The sequence below is a fragment of the Marmota marmota genome, unplaced genomic scaffold, assembly GCF_001458135.2.
Source record: "Marmota marmota marmota unplaced genomic scaffold, marMar, whole genome shotgun sequence".
Taxonomy (NCBI): domain Eukaryota; kingdom Metazoa; phylum Chordata; class Mammalia; order Rodentia; family Sciuridae; genus Marmota; species Marmota marmota.
Window position 1 is genome coordinate 34,411,802 of NW_026000240.1, and position 20,812 is coordinate 34,432,613.

General features: G+C 49.9%; 1 protein-coding gene across 6 annotated transcripts in view; it reads right to left on the reverse strand.

Annotated features, from left to right (window-relative positions):
* Mapkapk3 (MAPK activated protein kinase 3) overlaps window positions 1–18,150 on the reverse strand; it is a 29,467-nt gene extending 11,317 nt beyond the window's left edge. Inside the window, exons 1-3 of one of the 6 annotated variants that reach the window (XM_048794460.1) lie at window positions 17,998–18,150; window positions 17,641–17,741; window positions 17,465–17,539 (exon numbers count right to left, since the gene is read on the reverse strand). In XM_048794460.1, coding sequence (XP_048650417.1) covers window positions 17,465–17,539; window positions 17,641–17,685 — 120 coding nt within the window. In that variant the 5' untranslated portion in view covers window positions 17,686–17,741; window positions 17,998–18,150. Of the gene's footprint in view, window positions 1–17,464; window positions 17,742–17,997 lie in introns of all 6 variants that reach the window. The other 5 variants (XM_048794461.1, XM_048794462.1, XM_015487120.2 and 2 more) reach the window with 5 other exon arrangements.
* Window positions 18,151–20,812: the final 2,662 nt, after the last annotated feature.

Consider the following 20,812-nt stretch of genomic DNA (forward strand, 5'->3'; position numbering starts at 1 on the left):
GGGAGGGAGGGAGGGAGGAGAAAGTGGTGGAGGGTGGAGCATTGCCACAGACGGGACAGAGTCAAAACTGGGCCTGCACCTGTGTATGCTGAAGTGGAGGAGCAGGTGGCATGTCCCTGCATTAGAGCTTCTCAAAACCCCCTCCTTTGCTCAGTCCATATTTAGGAGCCCATTTCCCCCATGAATTAAATGGTCCTTCTCAAGTGCTAAGACCATGAGTACAGGCATCAGGATAGGGAAAGGGCAGCCCCTAGAAAATACAATGCCTCCTCTGGTCTCTGCAGGGGAACCCACAGGGGCAGAGTCTTGAACCTGGGCCCACTGAGGCCTAGCCGCTAAGAAATTTCCTGGGCTGACAATCCTAACCCCCCAGGTTGACCCTTAATATAGCTTCAGATCTCTCAGAGCCTCAGTTTTCTCATCTTTCTTTACCATAGCCAGAGCTGCTGCTGCCACCTCTTCCTCTGCTTCCTCCTCTTCTTCCTCTTCCTCCTCCTTCTCCAGGACTCTTTCATGTCCAGATCTTCTAACTGCCTTGTCTAAAAATGACCTCAAGGATCCCTCACACTCCTTTCACCCTATACATTTCTTTCTCTATAGTTTCTGTGTGTTTGTTTATTGAGGTATAATTTACATATAGTAAAAGGCACAAGTCTCGCAGGTGCAGCTCAATGAACTTTGAAAATTACACACACCCAGGACCCACACCCCCATCAAGACAGAAAACGTTCCCAACTCCCAGGTCACCACCCTTTTTACCTCCAGTGTAGAACTTACTGACAACCTACAATTAATATGTTCCTTTGATAACTCTTTAAACAAACACGTCATACAGATATTGTACTTTGAATGTACCTGGCTCTACTCAGAGTACTTTATAAATATTAGAAGGAAAGGACTTTATTATCACTATTTTTTAGATGGAAAATTGAGGCACAAAGAGGAGAAGTAACTGGTCCCTGGTCACATGGTTGTTTTCCCAGCCAGGCTGGCACCCAGTTATCTTTTGCATCAGACTGTGGGCCCAGAGGGTTGGGTCAGTCTGCCTGACCACCTATAGGTCCCAGGCCTCAGATTCAGAGCCTGGTACAGAGCACTGACTCAGATAATGTTTGTAGATTTAATGAACAAATCCATAAAATAGTGATGAGGGGAAGACACTCTCACAATGCATCATGAGGACAGGGTAAGACTAAACTGAGGAGGAGCCAGGCAGGCTCAACAAATTGGCTACATGACATCCTCGCCAAACTTGTTCCCCACTGCCCAAGGCAGGCTGTACCTCATCTACTCTCTGCTGAACCAGACTTTACCTCTTTTTCCCAAGGACCCATGAGGGCTTGGGATAAGCCCTCCAATCCATGAGGCACTTATTGCAAGTTGACCTCATTCGTGCAGATACATGGCTCCACACCAGCCTTCCTAAAAAGCATCCCCCAGCAAAAGTTCCACCTTTCCAGACATGGGAACCAGCACAAGGTCAAAGCCCAGGAGGCCCAGGTTCTTCCCTATTCTCAGTGTGACCTTGGGCCAAGTCCCTTTCCTCTCTGGGTCTCTGTTTCCGCAGAGTGAAACTGCAGGGCTTGGATAGAGGGAGGTGAGAGAAGAGGAGTAACAAAAGGACAGTAATGTCTTGGCCGCCAGTTGAGGGAGTACAAGATGAGAGGACGGGCTTGTGACAAACTAATAGACCCCTGTCCTTGCCTCATTGTTGTCCTATGTTCCTTGAGCTTCCCAAAGGCCCACCAAAGATGGAAGATTTGTGATGGCACCTGGATCCAGCTTGTGCCAAATAGGTGCATAACACACACACACACACACACACACACACACACACATACACACTCACACACTTGCCTAGGAGGCAGAACCCCCGACTTTCTCCTAAACAATGGGGCTCCTGGCTGTACTGAAGGAGTAGGACCCCACTGAAGCTCAATGAGTTTGGACACAGCTTTTGATGTAGCAGTTTCTACCTTCCCTTCATCCCTCACTGTCCTTTGCCAAATCCTCTCATCTGTCCCTGGAGCCAGCAGCCAAGTGGCTAGACTCCTATTGACCTCACCATCCAGCAAGCCCCCACAAAAAATTGGGAGTAGACTGGGCTGGGCCCCACAGACACATGCTCATGCCCCTTTAGCACCATCAGTTGGAATGGGGGCTTCAGAACAGCCAGGCCCCCTTACCACCTTCACACTATGTCCCTTCCTACCCAAGGACAGGGGTTACTTGAGGGTGGAGGAATTCTTGAGTTCCAGAGCTTGGAAAACAACAGCAGCATTTGCCTGTTTGGAAAACAATTTTCAGTTTACAAAACACTCTGCTGTCCTTTATCTCATGGGAATGCTTGGTGCCACCCTGTGAGGCAAGCAGGGTGGGGACTATTAGCCCCAATTTGCAGATTGAGGAAACAGAGGTTCAGAAAAATGAAGTCATTGCCCTGGGGCCCCCTGCTGCAATATAGCAAGGCTGAAGAGGGAGGAGAACAGAACTTTTGAGAGAGCATCCAGACAACCCCTCCCCAAGGGCAGATGAGAGGAGGGGATGGCCCCAATTTGGAAAGGCAATGGCCAAAGCCACAGCTTGCACAAGACTTGAGAAACTTGTTCTAAAATAAATGTGTGAATAGGTATGTAAATACATAGAGGTATGAGGAGCATGCGGGTACATGAGAACATGGGTGTGTGCATGCATAACTATATGCATGTGTAGGGGTGAGTGCATAGTGTATGAAAAATATGGGGTTGGGATGGAAATGGGGGAATGGGCCATTGAATGTGCATGTGTCTCTAGCCTCTGCAATATTGACCTTAAACTTCCAGAGGGCAGGACTCATCCATCTGTCCACTTATTCTTCCAATGTTTTCTATTTCTCTGAAGTACCTAGCAGAGAACTGGCCATCAGGAAGTACCCAAGAAAGTCTAGGTGTCTTGATGTCACAACTCAACCTATGACAGTCTTGCCTAGGATAGTGACCAAGTCTGGACATCTTCATTCAGAAATTGTCTCCCCATCTAAGTCCCCGTCTCCACTGCAGGACCCAACACCTGTCATTGCCTAGAGCTGGGAAAGCACTCAATCTGTCTTCCTAGAGCATCAGGAGGAGCAGGGACATCTCTAAAGACACAGCCTTGGAAACCAGCCTCCATAGCTCTTCTCCAGCCTTCTCCCATCCCAGGAAGGGCCACCTACCCAGATCCACCCACACATCCAGCATCTCCCTCCAGCTTACTGCAGGGTTGGGCTCTCCTCAAGTAAAACTGTTCATAGTATCTCCATTTGTCTCACACACAGGAGGCATAGAGACTACCAGACTGGACAAGCAGCTACCCCCAACACCTCTGCAACCCAAACCCCAACCTCCACACCCTCAGTCAATTACCCTGCAACCCTGGCCTGGCTACTCTATGGCTCTAGCCAGAACACCCACTCTTTCCAGAGGAAGAGAGCTGACTTGTAATCTCTCCCATCAATGAGGCAGTAACAAATTAAGAAGATGAAACTCTAGATTTCATACCAACCCACAACTTTACAGACATCAGCCCCACAGCAAAGGGAACCTCCTGGAAGCTAGGGATCTAACTCCTCTCACTGCCCCAAGAGACACTCCAGTCTTATTATTTCCATATGCCTTGTGTATTTTATTTATTATTTTTTAAGTACTAGGGATTGAACCCAAGGCCTTGTGTGTGCTAGGCAAGTGCTCTAGCACTGAGCTACATCTCCAGCCTCTGCCTTGCTTATTGACAACATGATTTCATGCATTCTATAATTCCAAAGCCTAATAGAGGGCAAATTTTTTAAAATGCCATCAGATTCTCTTTAGAATGAAGAAAAAGATAAAATGTACTGGAAACCCACTTAAGTTCATAAGTATAAACAAAGACAAATTTTAATTCTGAGCTTCCTAGAAGTCTTGGCAAAGAAGAAAACAGGTAGGCTCTATTGCTTTTATCAGAGATACAGAACCATTCACTGAATTTTTTCTAGAAGCAAATTCTAAAATGGATTTAGCATCAAACCTTATATGAAAAGGAAAAGTCTAACATTTTACATGACCTTCAACAAAATTTTGCAAAAGACATGGGAAGATTCAAATGAACATATCTAATACGGATTCCCACATAAAGACTGAGGCCAGCACATGGTACTAGCCTGACAGATCTGCCAGAATACTTAATAACCACCAGATCCTTTACTTTCTTGGGATGTCTGTGCCAGTAAGTTTAAGTAGAATTTCTGCCTTGGGAGCTGATGGCAAGGATTGGTGTATACCTCCAAAACTTTCTCTCCAACCTCAGGGGTCTTGTTCCAGACTTGGGCCAGTGTAGGCAGGAAAGCAGAATAGCTGCATTCCCAGTTGTTTATTAAACCACAGTGCACATGCTCAACACCAAACATTCAGGCAGCAGAACCGAACAGAGTATTATAGGAAAATGCAGGGTTTTGACTCATACTGTTTTCATTGTATGAAGGCCCTATTCTCTACAGGTGGAAGGTATGGATAAAACAAACAAACAAATAACCTACTGTCATACTCCCTCCTTGACAAGAGTTTTCAATTCAGCCATCTCTGAGATCCATTCTGGCTCCTAATTCTGTGATTATTTGGGATTGTTCTCCCACAGAAAGACATCTCCATTTGTATAACACACCACTGGAATAATGGAATTCATTTCTCATCCAGCTGTTAAGACCACCCCTGCCTTGTGCTGCCAGCATCTGTGAGTGTTATTAACATATTTGGCCTTGGCCTCTAGCCAACCAGTGTGACCCTTTGTGGGTTGCTTCGCCCACTGAGAGCATGGACCTCAGCCTCTGCTCTAGGTGCAGCTGTCAGGGATGCGGTTAGCCCCAAGTTTGGGGTTCAGAAGCAGGTGTTGCCCTCCAAAGGCCTGACCTTATAAAGCCAGAGCCGAACCCAGCCCTATGTTCCCCCAAGAGTGCCAGTGATATTTGGAGAGCTGATAGTAGTGTCGAACCTAACTTCTTAGCCACAGTTTCAAATTAGAGCCTCAGACATATGCCATTATTCTCTCACACACTCATTTTCCCAGCTTTTGTAGCTCATTAAGAGAGCTAATGGAACCAATTTTGCAGCTATGGATTAGTTGGCTTCATGCCAGATCAGACTGTGCTTCATTAAGTTCTGACCACAGCCTGTCCTCCATCTCATTCTGTCCATTTACCCCTCCCACTCAGACACAAAATTCCAGGGAGGTCAACTCACATGATACCAATGACCCCAAATATCCAGCCCCTAGTTGAATGCACAGGGAATGATGGAGTCAAGTCAGTGTTAATGTCCCCTTCACAGCAACTGTTCCTCCCTTGTGCTGATGCCACAGTGCTCACCATATCCCAAGAAGAACCAGCAGCACCCTTTTATCTGTGGAGAAATTGACTCTCTCAGAGGTTATTTACTTGCCCAAAGTCACGCAGCTGCTCAGCGAGTCAAGACCTGAATCCCACCTGTCAGCTTCTAGGCAGTGGGGGCCATGTGCACAGCTGCTTTATCCCCTTTCCACACAACCGCAAGATTTGGAGTAAGGATTGGTCCCCACAACACCAGCCTGGAGAAAACGAAAAGTATCCTTCCCAGAGGTTGGCCTCACGCCCCTGGGTCTAGACCAGGCTCTGCTACTTGGTAGCTATGAGAACAGTGGAGGATGTTCACACGTTCCCTGCCCTGTACTGGGCATATTACACCAATTAGCTCTTGTCATTCAACAGGTACATCATTAACCACCATTTTCAGATGAGGGGACTGTGGCTCAGGGAGGTATTGTGGCTTCTCCAGGTCACAAAGCTCACTCTTGGCCACCTTCAAATCTGGGAGCTCTTTGAGCACTAGGATTCAATTCAAGCCTGGGAGGATTTTTCATTTACAGATCCTGGTTCCCAGGCTCTGGGCCTGGGGTTAGGCATAGAGCAGGGGCCAAGAATGCTACTACAGTCAGTGTCTTCAAAGATTTGGGTATATAGATGAGTTACTGCCAACTGGGGAGCTTGATGAGGATGTTGGCTCAGGGAAACTAGTCTTGGCTCATTCTCTTTCCTTCTCTGTTCTTCCCAAAGCAGAACCTTGCAGAGCAGGCAACATGGGACCACCTTCTCCAGAGGAAACTTAGGAGCACTGAGGGCCCCCAATCACTCCCCTTCTAGGCCAACACCAGGACACCAGATGGGGGATAGCTGACAGACTGGAAAGCAGTTGAGATTCCAAGTCCAGTGCCTTCCCAGGAAGCCCTGCTGACAGGGAAGCCAACACACTTGATGATTTTAAAACTGTCAAGTCTCAGAACACAAGACTACTTCAGTTTCCTAAATTTTTTGATGGCTTTGGTTTGCCTGCTTCCTGCCAGGCCCAGACAACCTGGAAACAAAAGCAGAAGTGCCATGTCTGGCAGGGGAGGGGGTAGCGGAGAATGCCTCCAGAAAGAAGGAACTGAGCTGAGCTCCCAGTCAGGGAGGAGGAAGGACAGTAGGAACACAAGTGCTGGTTGGGGCAGGCCAGGGAGTCCCAGTTCCTTAGGTCAGGGACCATGTACTACAGGATCAGCTATGACCACAGAGTTCCAAGTCAGACAGACCTGAATGCAGAGAACCAGTTCATCTTCCTACTTCACTTATAAGCTTGAGTAGGTCATTCTATCTCTATACGTCTCTCTGGCCCAGTCTGGAAAGTGGGGACAGTGACAGTATTCATGTTCCCAGGTGGCCACAAGAATAGAAGAACACACACACAGAGCTCAGAATGTCACAGTGATAAGCACATATTGTCAAGGGGCTACTGCATCATGGGTAGAAATTGGTTTCAAGGTTTGCTTGAGGACTCCTGACTTCAGAATTCCCCTAGGCCTTGCTCTGAGATGGCCTCACATTCTTCTAACCTTTTTTCCCACAACTCAGAAATCTAGGTGCAGTCTCTGGGACCTGGAGAAGGCAGACTTCCTCCAATCCAGCAGGTGACAGGAAATGGTCTCAGATTCCCTCAGAGGGCAAAGTCAGACTGGGTTCTTCAAAGGTGAACCAAGAATCGTGAGTTTATGGCTCCTGTTTTGCTGTGAAAGTCTCAGTAAAGAGGGGGCAGACCTTCCAGGATGGGGAAAGGTGGCTGATCTCCAGAGAGGAATCCCGAGGAGTGAGAGGCAAGGACTCAAGCCAAGGAACAAACTAGTTCTCATCTTTGATTGACTGGAGAATGGGCACATTTCCACTTTTCTGTGGCAGCCCCCACTTTCTGAGATGGCAGTTGCCTTATATCTCTCAACTCCTCTGTATATCCTTCTAAGCAAGGTTCTCTACTGCAAAGTGTGTAATTCCAGGTCAGTGTCTCAACCTACCTGAGCCCCAACTTACCATCTGTGAAATGGGTTTACACTATTCTCATAACTGTTTTTCATCTGGGAGAAGAGGTCCAGAGAGAGCTATGACCTCTTCCCTATCCCAGAGGTTACACAGTAGGTAAGTGCAGAATCATATAGATGCCAAATATCAGGATTGTCCCACAACCTTCCAGCAGGGCTAGAGAAAGGTCACACAGGGCCTCTGCAAGCTTCCTGCTGCATACTCAAGAGGATCCGGCCTCTGCTAGTCTCCTTTAACTTCTCAGAGGAAAAAAAAGATTTTTCTGTCAAAATCAGCTACATAATTTGTGAAACATTACCCTGGTACTATTTCTTCTATGACAGTGTAAAAATAGAACGTTTTTATCATAAGACTGGAAAATTTTAGCAAACACGAGTGTTTTGTTCTAATCTCAGAAATAATGTCCCTTCAGTGGTTTCTCTTCATGAAGAGACCCCCTCAGTCATGGAATATATGGCTCCAACTGGCCAGCCATGCTTCAGTGATGCCCGTGTAACTGGCACAGGATTACAGAAGGCAATCAGTGGCCATCCTCCCTAAGCAAGGTTGCCAAGGACAAGTGACGCCATGCCCAGGTGACCCCTACTGAGGTACCCAGTCCAGTCACCTCTGAGAGAGGGGACCCAACACCCTCTAACTCTAAGGAGAATGACAGCTGGTATCATTCCTCCTGAAGGAGATGTCACAGAGATGACATGGGAATAAGAAATGGGGGGTGGGGCAGGGGTTGTGGCTCAGCGGTAGAGCACTCACTTAGCACATGCAAGACCCTGGGTTCGATCCTCAGCACCACATATAAATAAATAAAATAAAGGTATTGGGTCCAACTACAGCTAAAAAATTTTAAAAAATAAAAAAGTGGGGGGTGGGGAGGAGGAGCTGGATCCCACCAGAGACATGGCATGGAGACCCTAGGAAACATTTCAACAGCTACCCCTACTCCTGCCCTTCCTGGAATCTACATCATCTCTGCTCAGCATCTCTTCCTCCTTCCTTAGCTTCATCCATGTCCCTGCAGCTCCCCACACAGGCCTGGGTAAGCACAGGCAGCCATTGCTCTACTCAGGCTCCTCTAGAGGCACTAGCTGTCCAGATTCCAGCTTCCCTCGGACCCTGGCCCCCCTCTCCCTCTGCTCCTATTCATCCAGAGTGCTCCCAAGTCCCCAACACCCAGATGGCTCCTGGAAGAAATTTCTTGTCTCTAAGGATCATTCCATGGAGCCCCAGTCATGAGAAAAAGAGGGTGATAGGCCTTGCCCTCTGGGGGACCAGGGTGGTGACCTGGCAGTATTGAGGGATATTCCTGCCAAGGGAATAGGCTACAGTGACTCACTCCCACTCTCAGCCCTGCCTAAGGTGACGATATTCCCTGGTACTATCTCTGCCTGACTCAAGTATTTAACTGGGCCATGAATATAGCAGAGAGGGATTCTCAAACTGAGTCATAACCCCAGAGATCCTATCCCTAGCATACTACAGACCCTGCTGGTAGCATTACCACAACTGACTGTTTTCCCTGGCAACACCATTTGCTGAGTGACTTGGGAAAGGCATCCTGCGGCATCTTCTGGTCAGTCTCCATACTCCCAGTCTATGTGCAAGAGCAGCTCCAGCAGGGGGCAAGGGATCCCCTCAACTTCCCTGAAACTTCTTGTCTCTGCCCACCAAAAGTGTCTTCACAGCCAGAAGGGAAGCCCTTGCCAAGCAGAGCACCCAGCCCCTCATTTTACAGATGGGCAGACTGTGACTCCAGGTCCCAGCTGAATGGGTACATAGGGAATGACGGCAGAGAGCCAGGACTTGGCTGCCAGCCAGGCCTGGGTTCCAGCCCGGTCTCAACATGTCCCAGCTATGTAACCCTGGGTGAGTTACTCTGCCTTTTGAATCAGTTTCTGCATCCATGACAGCAAAATGGTACAGAGTCTGCTGTTTGTACTTAGTATGTAGGGAATACTCACTCAACAAATGGGGCTCTGCTGTCCATCACCTCTTGCCCCAAGGCCCCTGTGCTGCTGCCTGCCAGAGGACCTGACAGTCCCTCTGCCACATTCTAAGAAGGGGGTTGTTTACGTTGAGGAGAACATTTATGGAGCAACCTCTGGGTCTCCTGTGGAAAGTGAACCCTTAGGAATGGGGCAATAGGTGTGGCAGGTCAAAGCCTTGGTCATTCATCCCCTGGAAATAGCCTCTAACCTCTAGTGGGATAAGGGGGTTAGGTACAAGCCAGAGTGTTGGGTGCCCACCCCAGCTAGTGCAGAGGCATCTCACATTCTGGTCCACCCTCTAGAAAATGGAGGCAGGTTGGACCTTATATCTTGAGTCCTCCCTGACACCCTCCTTCCCTGGGCTCCTCCACTGACTCTGGGGCTTCAGCCCAAGTCAGACCCCAGTCCCTTTCTATCCCAACTGTGGCCAGGGAACCTTAGGGGTCATAATGTGCCCAATCTCTTACTGTTATCCTAAGCAACAACCTCAGACCATTGGGCCATAAAAGGAGACCAACAGTAAAGAACGCAGCTCAGACTGACTTCCCAAACTCCAAACAGGGGACGCCTCAGGTTACAACTCGGCCCAAGTGTGCCTGACTCCACCGTTTTGACTGCCAAGGCTGCCAGCACCTGGTCAAGGCTAACAGTAGGAGAGGACACTGGGAGTGGCGGGGGCATTGCCGGGCACTCCTTGTTCCTGCCTACCCCCACCTCCCCTGGGGGTGGGGGGAGTTCAGGCTGTCTAGAATGAATCCCCAGCACCTGACCTGCCCCTGGCCTGTCCTCTGCCTGCTGTCAGCCTGCAGGCTGCAGGGAAGAGGCCAAGCCCAGTCTGAAACACTTGAGACAGGAAGAGTAGCAAGGCCTGAGAGGAAGGACTGTGCAGCTGCAGGAGAAACAGGCAGAGAAAAAGAAATGAAAGACAAAGAAAGGCATAGTGCCATGAAAGATATGTAGTGCTATACAGAGAAAGCAGCAAGGACAAATCCCTGATCTAAAGAAAAAGCTATCCTAATTCCAAACCTGCATAAAAAAAAAAACAGAATCAATATTCTCAGCCTCTCTGGCCTGGCCTATGCTGAAAGACCTCCTGGGGCTCCCTGCTCCCCCAAACAAGCCTTTGTATTCCCACACAAGGCCCAATCTCTGGGTTCCCACACAGCAGGATTTTAATCACAATTGCACACAACCTAATCCACTTAGTTCCAAAAGGGCAAGAAGGTGGGGAGGAGCCCAGGAACTACAGCTCCCTCCATGCCATTCTTTCTGCCACACAAAGAGCAGGTTTCCTTAGGTGCAGAGGGAACCAAGTCAGTGCTTATGAAGACCAATAATGTGCCACCAAAAAATGCATGCTGGCACCCAAAGGAGAGCCCCATTCTCTGAGAACATGTGCTGGCCTGTGCTTCCTCACAGCACGAAGGCAGGGAAAGTCACAGTCACTAAGATCGAATCCTGCTCCCTGCCAACAGAGTGAAACCCAGGCTCAACAGCACCACAGAGACCTTTACAAAAGATTCCCAAACTGCCTTCTGCTCAAGATCATTTGAAGAGAAGATAGCAGGAAGGGTTTTAAACCTGGGACCCTGCTCCTTTTCCCACCTCAGACCTCATTTGGTGCCACACAAGATCTCAAATAGATGAAGCAAGGGCCATAGAACCAATGTTCTAGGAAGACACTGGAGCTTAGGGGAGCTGTGGTCTCTGTGCTGGAGAAGCAGAGCCAGCCTTCCAAAAACTTTTTTACACACTGTTATAGCACAGGAATGCCCCCCTCACCTAGGGATGACTACGGTCCTCTGCTCCCAATTGGTGGCCATCACACTCAGATGTGCAGTCAGTCACGAGACTAAAACCAGGGGAGGCTAGGGGACCACAGAACCAGATGCTCCAATTGCTGTCTCCTCCCAGAGGTCTCCCACTATGAGTGTCCCAAGGAAAGGAAGATGAGGGATGCAAGGAGGAAAACCACTTCCTCAAACATGAAGCTCAGAAGAGAGATGAAGCCTTTGTTGTCATGGAGACCAGGCCCTGAACAAAGAAGCCAGGCAACCCAGAACCTCTGTAGCACCCCTGGAAATGGTGCTCTACCCTTCAAGTTCTCATGAAATGCCTCCTCCTCCCTGGAACCCTTCAATCCCTTACAGCTTGACAACAGCCCCACTGAGATCAACCAGGTTCTGCCAGAACACAGGTGTGCGGGTGTGGTATTTCACAGCAGGTGCTGAGTATTTAACCCAGTCATACTGTCATACACAGTGGGCCCTCCTCTGTCATCCACATCCTTCTCAAATCAGAAGTCTGGATTAAAGTGGGCAATCCCTTCCAGGAAGCCCCCACTTCCTCTTACCCACTCACCAGATAGATTTCATGTCTGTGGCACTCTGGGCTATGCTGTGCCAAGCTTGTCTAAGACTCACAAGGCCCAGCACAGCCACACAATCTTTCAGAGATGGCCCTTGTATGCTGACCCTGTGAAACTACCACCTGCCCACTCACAGACATAAAGTTCCACACAGTGAGGAGAACTGGGCAGATATAGGTAAGCACTAGCAGATACAGGGGCCCAGCTGGAGCTACCAGGGCTCCCAGTGGAGCCATGGAGAACAATACCAACATCCTTCCAGGGGTCAGGTCTCAGAGTCCCTCATGTCTCCACAGACTTGTATGAAGTGGGGGGGTGACTTACATGCTAAAATTCTGGTATCAAACTGCCTAAGCATTTATCCCAGCCCTGTCACCCACCAAGCTATGCAACTTGGGCAAGCTGTTGACCTCTGAATTGCAGAGTTCTCATCCATAAAACGGGAAGATAAGAATTAGATAAAACAATATATATTGCACATTGGGGTCAAGATCTGCCAGATAGAATGCTCTGGAAAATTGACAGCAGTAGCCAGATACAGTGACACATGCCTGTAATCCCAGTGGCTCAGAAGGCTGAGGCAGGAGATCACAAGTTCAAATCCAGCCTCAGAAAAGCAAGGCACAGAGCAACTCAGTGAGACCCTGACTCTAATTAAAATACAAAATAGAAGTGGGGATGTGGCTCAGTGGTCGAGTGCCCCTGAGTTCAATTGGTGGGGTATCCACGCCCCCACCAAAAAATTGCTAGCTGTTATGGAGACGGTATTAGAATCCACAACACCAAGGCCTGAAATCTGGAGGGCTGGCATCAGCTTCTGCATGGGATGGGAAAAAAAAAAAAAATCCTAGAAGCCCCAGCAGAGGTAATCTTGAAGGCAGGCTGAGAAAACAGCTTTCTACCCAGGTATGGTACAAAGTATCTCAAAACAATCATCCCCACCTAAATTTTACTTCTGCATTCTGTGGGTTTTGATGTCCTCCCCAGTTTAAAAAGCAAATTGCCCACCCCTGGAAGTTCAGAAGGTGCCACCTGTGGTAGCTCAGAATGCCTCAGATTCTTTCCTACCAGGTGAGGGGCAGCCTGGAGAGAACCTTGGGTGCAGTGAAACTATTTAATTTCCAGGCACTCTCTTACACAGGGTCACCAGCCCCTCCACATGCTCCTGATTTGTTGACTCAGTAACAAGTAGCTCTATGGAGACTGATCTGACCAGTCTGGAGATAGTAGGTGAGGGGGTGGTGGCTGCCAGATGAGAAAGGGCTGGCCTATCTGGCAGCCCCACCCAGTTTCAGATCCAGCTCTGCAGCACCAGCCCTGACAGGTTCTAGTGCAATGGACTCCATCTCCCCGCTGAGGGTGGGGCATCCAGGGTCCTGGGCTTCCTGTGTCTGACTTCCTCCCATTCTACCTTCCTCCTGGCATTCTGGTTAGAGAGAGCCCCTCTGCTTGAAAATGTGGCCTAGATGGTAGGCAGGAGACAGGAACAGCCTCATGGAAAGGCACTTCCCTTCTCCCAGGCCTTCTGCATGGGCTTTGTCTGGGGGCAGTAGAGTTGTTGAGTTCCTTTGCAAAGTCTCAGTTGAGTTCCTTTGCCAAATCTCAGGGAAAAGAGCATGTCCTTGTAGCTTTTCTTTGAAATGCAGTTAGAGAACCCCTGTCCTTTAGAGAAGAAACTGGAAAAAGTCTAGATCCTAGTGCTCTTTCAAAAGCTCAGAGGTACAGCATATGGTCATTTCAATAGGCATTTAGGAGTCCCTATGGTATGTCAGGCCCCAGACCAAAATGCAACAAGGGATCTTTGAGTCAAAAGTGACTACTACAGCTTTAGGGGTCAAAGTTTCCATAGCCAGGTGTGGTGGCACAGGCCTGTAATCCTAGTAGCTCAGGAGGCTGAGGCAGGAGGATTGCGAGTTCAAAGCCAGCCTCAGCAAAATCGAGGTGCTAAGCAACTCAGTGAGACCCTGATTCTAAATAAAATACAAAATACGGTTGGGGATGTGGCTCAGTGCCCCTGAGTTCAATCTCCAGTACCAAAAAAAGAAGATTCCATAGCCCCAAAGTCAGGGACTCTGGACAGATTCCTGGAAGAGGAGCAGTGAAGCTGAATCTTAACAGATGAGAAGAGATTCTCCAGTGTGTAAAAGCAAAGATATCACCTAGGGAGAAAAAGCAAGAGGGCTGGCCTGTCATGCCACATTTAGAGTCTCAGAGTATGTATAGCCAAGTCCTTAAATTCATATGTGAACTCAGGCAAGGCCTCCTGGTCGCCAGGGCTTTCTTTCCCACCTGTCAGGGAAAATGTGTCCTCCTCAGCACTGTGCTTTGGGACACCACATACAGCATGCAGAACAGCCTGCTAGCTACAGCCATCTAACACCAAGGGTAAGAGAACTGTCCTGTGTGAGGTAGCCTCAGAAACTTCCCTAATTCTGGAACCAAAAGAAGAAGGATACTAAAGAGATTCCACCCAGAGGACTCTCTGGAAGGGAACAGGAATTGGGAGCCCACTAGGGTCCAGTGATGAAGGTGAAAGGCTCCAATCCCTCAGTCTGGAAGCAGAGCCAGGAAAGAAGACCTTCACCTTTACTCCCATCTGCAGATCCCCTACATTGTTTTCTATTGCTTATATTTAGAGGTATTAAGTGCCATGGTCATTTTTGCCTGCCAGAAGGCAGACAACCATAAGCAGTGGTGACAGGAAGTCAGGAGGGGAGGAAATTCTGGCCCTTACTGCAATCCCTTCCCCCAAGTCAAGTCATGTGACTTCCGACCACTAACTCAAGGTCCCAATTTTTACATACATGATAAGGGTCTTGGGTATACTGGCATAACTGATGGGTGACAAATTTGCAGGCCTTGCCCAGTTTGAGGTAAAGCTGAAGACTGCCAATTAACCACTTAGGCTTGGGAGGGGACACAAGCAAGAGGTTGCAGGAGAAGTAGGAGCAGGAGGACTGCCTATCCCTATGCCCTCTCCTAAGGCAACCAGTCCCTCCAGTTCCTGGCAACAGGACAGTAACAAGTACTTGGTGTGGCATGGAGAGCAGAATGGCTGCACTGGTGATGGCTTGGACTGGTGAGGGAGGCTTTGCTGTGAGTGAGGTCAAGATGAAGCAAGTGGGTGGTTAGGCTCTAATGGAAAGGGGAAGAGGCCCAGCTCCCAGGGAGGGAAGGACCTACTCCTCTAGGGACCCCACAAAACAGCAATAGCTACAGGGACAGTGACCATAGTCTTCCTATTTTATGAGGGCCTGCTATATTCCAGGCTTTCTGCTGAGACAAGTGGTACATAGGTACCATTTCTAGCAACAGGGCCAGAGGATGAGAGAGGAGCAGAAATGGCCTAAACAAAATAAGGATAGATGAGATATAGCCCTGGAGAGACAGAAAAGCCCAGAGTCATGACCTTCACCTAGGCTGAGCTAGGGCAGATAGCAAGAGGGCTAAGCAGAGACCACGAGAGGGCTGGGACCCATTCATGAGTGTTGGCTGAACTCCCTGGGCCCAAGCCTACACATGTAGTGAGGTCCCCAGGTCCTGGCCCTCCTGGGCAGAGAGCAGAAGCTAATGGTAGGGAGATGCCACCTCCCTCTGAATGGCCACAGCTATCACCAAAGTACCTGTACAATTACTGGGGAAGATCATCTCTATCTGCTCCAGTGCCCCTGGAAAAGATATAAAAAACTGAGCCCAGGTTCCTGCTCCAGATACTTGCAGATTTTGTGCCCTAAAAATGTCTCATAGCTTCTCCAAACATCCCCATAGCTGACCCCAATCTTCGGGGATGGTGAGTATGCTCAGCTGAGTAGGGAATTTGAGACTCTGTAACTTTTTTGGGGGGAAGGGGGGCAAAAACAGGAAGGAGCTGGGGAGAGAGCCACATCTAATGCCTCTCCCCTTTGAGGATCAATGTAGGGCCAGGTCCCAAAAGTCCTAAGCCAGTAACCCCAGCCATGCTCACCTATAATCTAAAGAGCTAGAAGGAAACTCATTCCAGGCCTGCCCCAGTTCCCAGCCCAGGATAGGGAGATCACTGAGGCCCTATGTCCAAGAGGAGATACTATGGAAGTTGATACAATCAGAAGTTCCCCCAAGTCACCTGTCAGATTCAGCATCTACACAGAAAGTCTTAGTCCTACTTAAAGCTGATACTACTGTGGCCTACCACCCCACCCCTGCCTTGTTTACAGCATGTAGACCATACAGGGACAGCTCAGAGTTCAGTCCTGACTCCCAGGACCAAAGTCTTGGTATGGAGAATAAGTTCTCTGGCCTCAGTCAGTTCCACACCCACTCAGACTACCTCCTACCCTAGCACAGGTGGAAGGGCTAAATGGGTGCCAAGGAGAAGATGAAGGCTCATTTTCTCATTCTCTTGCACCCATTGGCTCTCAGAAGAGCCACTTTTTCCTGAGGTATTAAGAGAATCCCCTCCTTGGTCCTCCAAAAGTCCCTCTCGCCATTCCACTGTTGAGTTAGTAGGCAAAGAATGCCTGCGGCCTAGCCCTACCAGCCCAGCCCTTATTGCCCCCAGACTCATGTTCATGATTCCCTACAGGGCCACTATCTGCCCCAATGCCCCTGGGAAAAATACAAAGAGCTGAGCCCAGGTTCCTGCTCAGATACTTGCAGATATTGTGCCCTAAAAATGTCCCATACCTCTCCAAACCTATACCATGCCCTTTACCAAGTACTTACATGCATCTTCTCAGTTTGAGCTTAAAACTCCTGTTCTTTCCCCCCGAACAAAGGCATAAACCTGGCTTCAAAAGTCTAGGATATTGTCCAAGGTCACAAAGCTGGCAAACACAGAGCAGAGATTAGAGCCACATCTCTAGTACTCTGTAGTCAGGCTCGTAATCACAACTTGTAAAATGGGAAAACTTTTTGCTGTGCATCTAACTTGCAGAAGCCACTCTCCCATCCAGGTGCCACTGGCATGAACCGCAGATAATTCAAATTCCCAATGATAGCAGATTCAAGTGATTCTGGGTATGGGCAGGGTCCTGGGCCAGAACTGTGTGTCTTAAGCCAGAATCAGGTAACTAGATCAGTCACTCCAAGACATCCACCTCCATTTCACTTAGATCAGTGTTCCAGGCCTCCAGGGAGCCTATAGTACCACAACGTGGCTAAAAGAATAGGCCACTCTCTACACAGGAAGCAGGATAGGTTGAGCTTGGGGTAGGGCCTGGCTAGGACTGGTGACTCATCAGGAGCCCAGCAGAAGCCCCCTGCCCTAAGGAGTGATGGGCCTTGCCCACTGACCAGCCCTGAGAGGCTCCTACCACTCCTACCCAGGGCAACAAGGAGGAAGCAGCCCCATCCCAAGCAAGGTGGGTGCTCAGTGTCAGAGGGAAATTCAGACCCATCCCAGACACAGAAGCTTCTCTTTGGGGGTATTCAAGCTGAGTGGGTCTCCTTTGGGCCTGAACACATAGGCCCAGCCAGAACTAGAGTCCCAGGCCACTCCTTCCCTCCTTCCGGGTACAACAGCTCTACCCATACTGACTCCACCCCTTGCTAACTGGGACACCCTGAGCTTAGCTAGGATAAGCCTCTGTTTCCCCATTTGTGAAGCAGGGAGAACTGACCTTAACCTTACAGAAGAGTACGAGGGTGAAACATGACGCTGAGCGTAGGAAGCCTAACAGTAACCTGGACATAAGTGAAACACTCAGGTTTCTATTACTGAACCCTCCAGGTCACCCCAGGCCTCAGTGAGGGGTCACTAACCTTCAGGGCACACTTCTGCCCAGTGCGCCGGTGGAAGCACTCCAGCACCTTGCCGTTCACACCCAGGCCCAGCACCTGCTTGGATAACTGGTAGTCATCTGTCACCGCGTATTTCTTGGGCTCCCGCCGCCCCCCGAGGGCCGGAGCAACCCCCAAACCTGGTCCCCCGAGTGCACCTGGAGGGGGCACAGGAACCCCCTGCTCCTCTGCTGTCTCGACATCCATGGCCCCCGCGGGGCTCTCAGGGGCGGCCCCAGCCTGGCGCGTCCAGGGGCACCTGGGAGAAAGGGAAAGAGTAACTCCCCACCCAGACTTTTCCAACACACCCCAGCCTAGGAGTGCCTGAGCTGTTCTGGGGACAAGCTGGGAATGTGAGGCGAAGCTCCTGAGAGAACTGGCGTGCAGGAGGAGGCGGTGGTCCCTCAGCCAGACTTAAGCTAATCTCTCCCAAGCACGTGTCAAGAGAAGAAGTTGTGTGCCCAGTGGCTGCAAAGTCCTGAGAGTGGGTCGCACTGGAGGCAAGGGAGGCATACCTGACGACGGCGTACCTGCCAGCAAGGCACTTGACGGCGGCGCTGGTAAGAGGGACAGGGGCAGCAATCGCGGGAGCCGGCGGCGGAGGGGCGCCCTGGGCCGAGAGTCGAGCCGCCCGCGGCCCACGTGACGTCCTGCGCGTCACACGGACTTGGGGCCCCGCTAGGTCAGCCTTAAAGGGCCAGGCGGGCCCGGGCCAGACTAGACACAGCAAGAGCCCCTGTCAGGCCCCGCCCCAGGGCCGGGAGAAAATAGGGGGCGTGATTTTCTGAAGAGGCCATAACCGTCCTGGAGCAGGGGACCCCTGCACGAGCTATCCAGCCCCAGATTTTAAACCGCGACCTAGAAAATGACAGCACAAGACATCTTGTTTCTCTTGAAGCTTCTACTTGAGTCGAGTGTTCTCTCTGCATGCTTCCAGGCGGCCCTGCAGTATGGCTTGCTAGGCTTCCAGCTTCCCTTGGTTCTGGCTAACCGCCCTCCACTCCAGTAACCAACTTCTTAATTTTTGCCAGCTCGCAGAGGAAAGGGGCATCTCTTTGATTTGGGACTCTCCAGTCCCTGCAGCTCTTGGCCTTTTTCCTGCACTGGCTACTGCCCCCTTCTGTGCACTTCCTACTTACATACTTGGCTCATTTTCTCCTTTGCTATATAGCGCTGTTGGACCAGAAATTTTTATTTTCCACTTGGTCACACATCAACTTTTTATTTTATGATTTGAGCTTTTGATGTGGTGTTTAAAAACGCTTCTCCATCCCAGCGACTCCAGAGGCTGAGGCAGGAGGATCCCAAGCTCGTGGCCAACCCCAGCAACTTAGCAAGAACTTCAATTTAGTGAGACCCTGTCTCAAAATAAAAAAGGCTGGGGATGTAGCTTAATGGTACAGCGCCCCTAGGTTCAATCCCCAGTACCAAAAATAAAAATAAAATCTTCCCCCATCCTAGTGACATATGCTCTATTGCCTCTTACTTTTCCTTTCCACGTTTAGCCCTCTACTTCATTCTGAGCTCATCTTAACCTACCTTAGCCAGTTTTTCCAACTCAGTCTCTCATATTACAGAGAAAAGTGAGACTGCCAGAGAGGAAACGACTTGTCTAGAGTCACAGAAAATGTGGCTGTGGATGTCTCCTGGGTGAATCCGCATTACCCCACTCCAGTATCCCCGAATCCCAGCCCAAACCTGAAAGCTGAGGGACCCTAAAGAAAGCTACTTTGTGAAGTCTGAAAAGGTGAGGATCCAGGCAGGGTCTCTGTACGGGGCACTTCTGCCATCTACAGGCCATCCTTAGGACTGCATGCTCTGCGACCCCGGTCCCACCCAAGCCATTCTTCTCGGGGCTTCAGAATTGAGGCCTAACTCCACAGCTTCCCACAACACACGCGCGCGCGCGCTCGCACACACACACATACACATACACGCGCGGGCGAACACACACGAACCTGCAGCGCAGGCTCCTCAGAGCAGTAGCTCCCACAGAGCAGAAACTTGGTATCCTCCTGTTTGTGCAACAACATCCTGCATCTCTGACAACATCTCTGTGAGGAACAAAGTGAGTGAGCCAAGGGTGCTACAACTATTGATAGGCACGCTCTATGTGCATGTTTTGAGTGGGGATAGGAGCTTGGGGGCTCTGCCCCTGTCTCCTCCAGGTGACCTTCAATTCAGAGAAACAGGGGTCCCCAGGGAAGGGCTTCAGCCGACCATGACTGAACACTCCTTGACACCCTGAACACTTCTCAGATGCTGGGAAGATGCTCTATCTGGACACCCATAACCTCACTAAATCTGGAGAAGGGAGAGCATACCCATCCCTTTGGGCCCATACTATAAACACAGAGTAAACACAAGCTCAGAGAGGTCAAAGTGACTTGCTCAAAGTCAGCAGATATCCCAACAGAGCCCCCATTCCAAACCCAGAGCACAACCTTAGGGATAAACTCCTACCCTCAAACTGTGTCCTCCTCTCATGGATCTCTGCCTCCCCACACACTTCCACCTATGCAAGCATACTTTTATATATTCATATTACACATGCACTTGCACATGCACACACAAGTGCATTCATATGCATAAACAAATGCAAACATGGAAATGTGCATATGCATAAACAAATACGCCCACAAATATACATGTGCATGCCCACACCTATGCCCAGATGGGTCCAGGATAAATGTCCTTAATACATCTGAGAATCAGATCCAAGATCTCAGAGCTTTGAAGGAAACCCTGCAATCTGGAAGCTTCTACTACTAATAGGCTAGGGAAGGCACTGCCCTTTGGAGGCAGCTTGTTTGAGCCTGGTGAACCTAAGGCCAAGCAAGTTCTCATTCTGGATGAGCAGAGTCTTGCAAGTGAGCATAGGGCTAAACAACTGAGGGTAGAGGTTGGTTCCCTATCCTAGCCAAAGGCATCTTAGAGGATTTTTTTTTTTTCTTAAAAATGGTATTAGGATAGAACAGGGGAACGAAATGCTGCCATTCGCATAGGACACCAACATGGCAGAGATCTGATGTCATCAGAAAGCGGCGGAGGAGAGAACTTCATCAATACCAGCGGCGACAGAAACAGTTGGTCTCCTGGTAGGGGGGGGTGAGGCACAGACACCCGAGTCTCTCTCGATTTGTCATCGAGCCAGAGGGGAGGAGCAGGGCCGCCGCCAGCGCCCGGAGCAGGCCCAGCGGCTCGCCAGCGTGGTGACCGCGTGACCCCAATTGGAGAGGGGGCGGAGCGGAGCCGCCACCCGCACCCGCAAGGTGGGCAGACCCGCGACCCAGTGGTACATGGGCGTGGTAGGAGGGGCAGGGCAGAGCC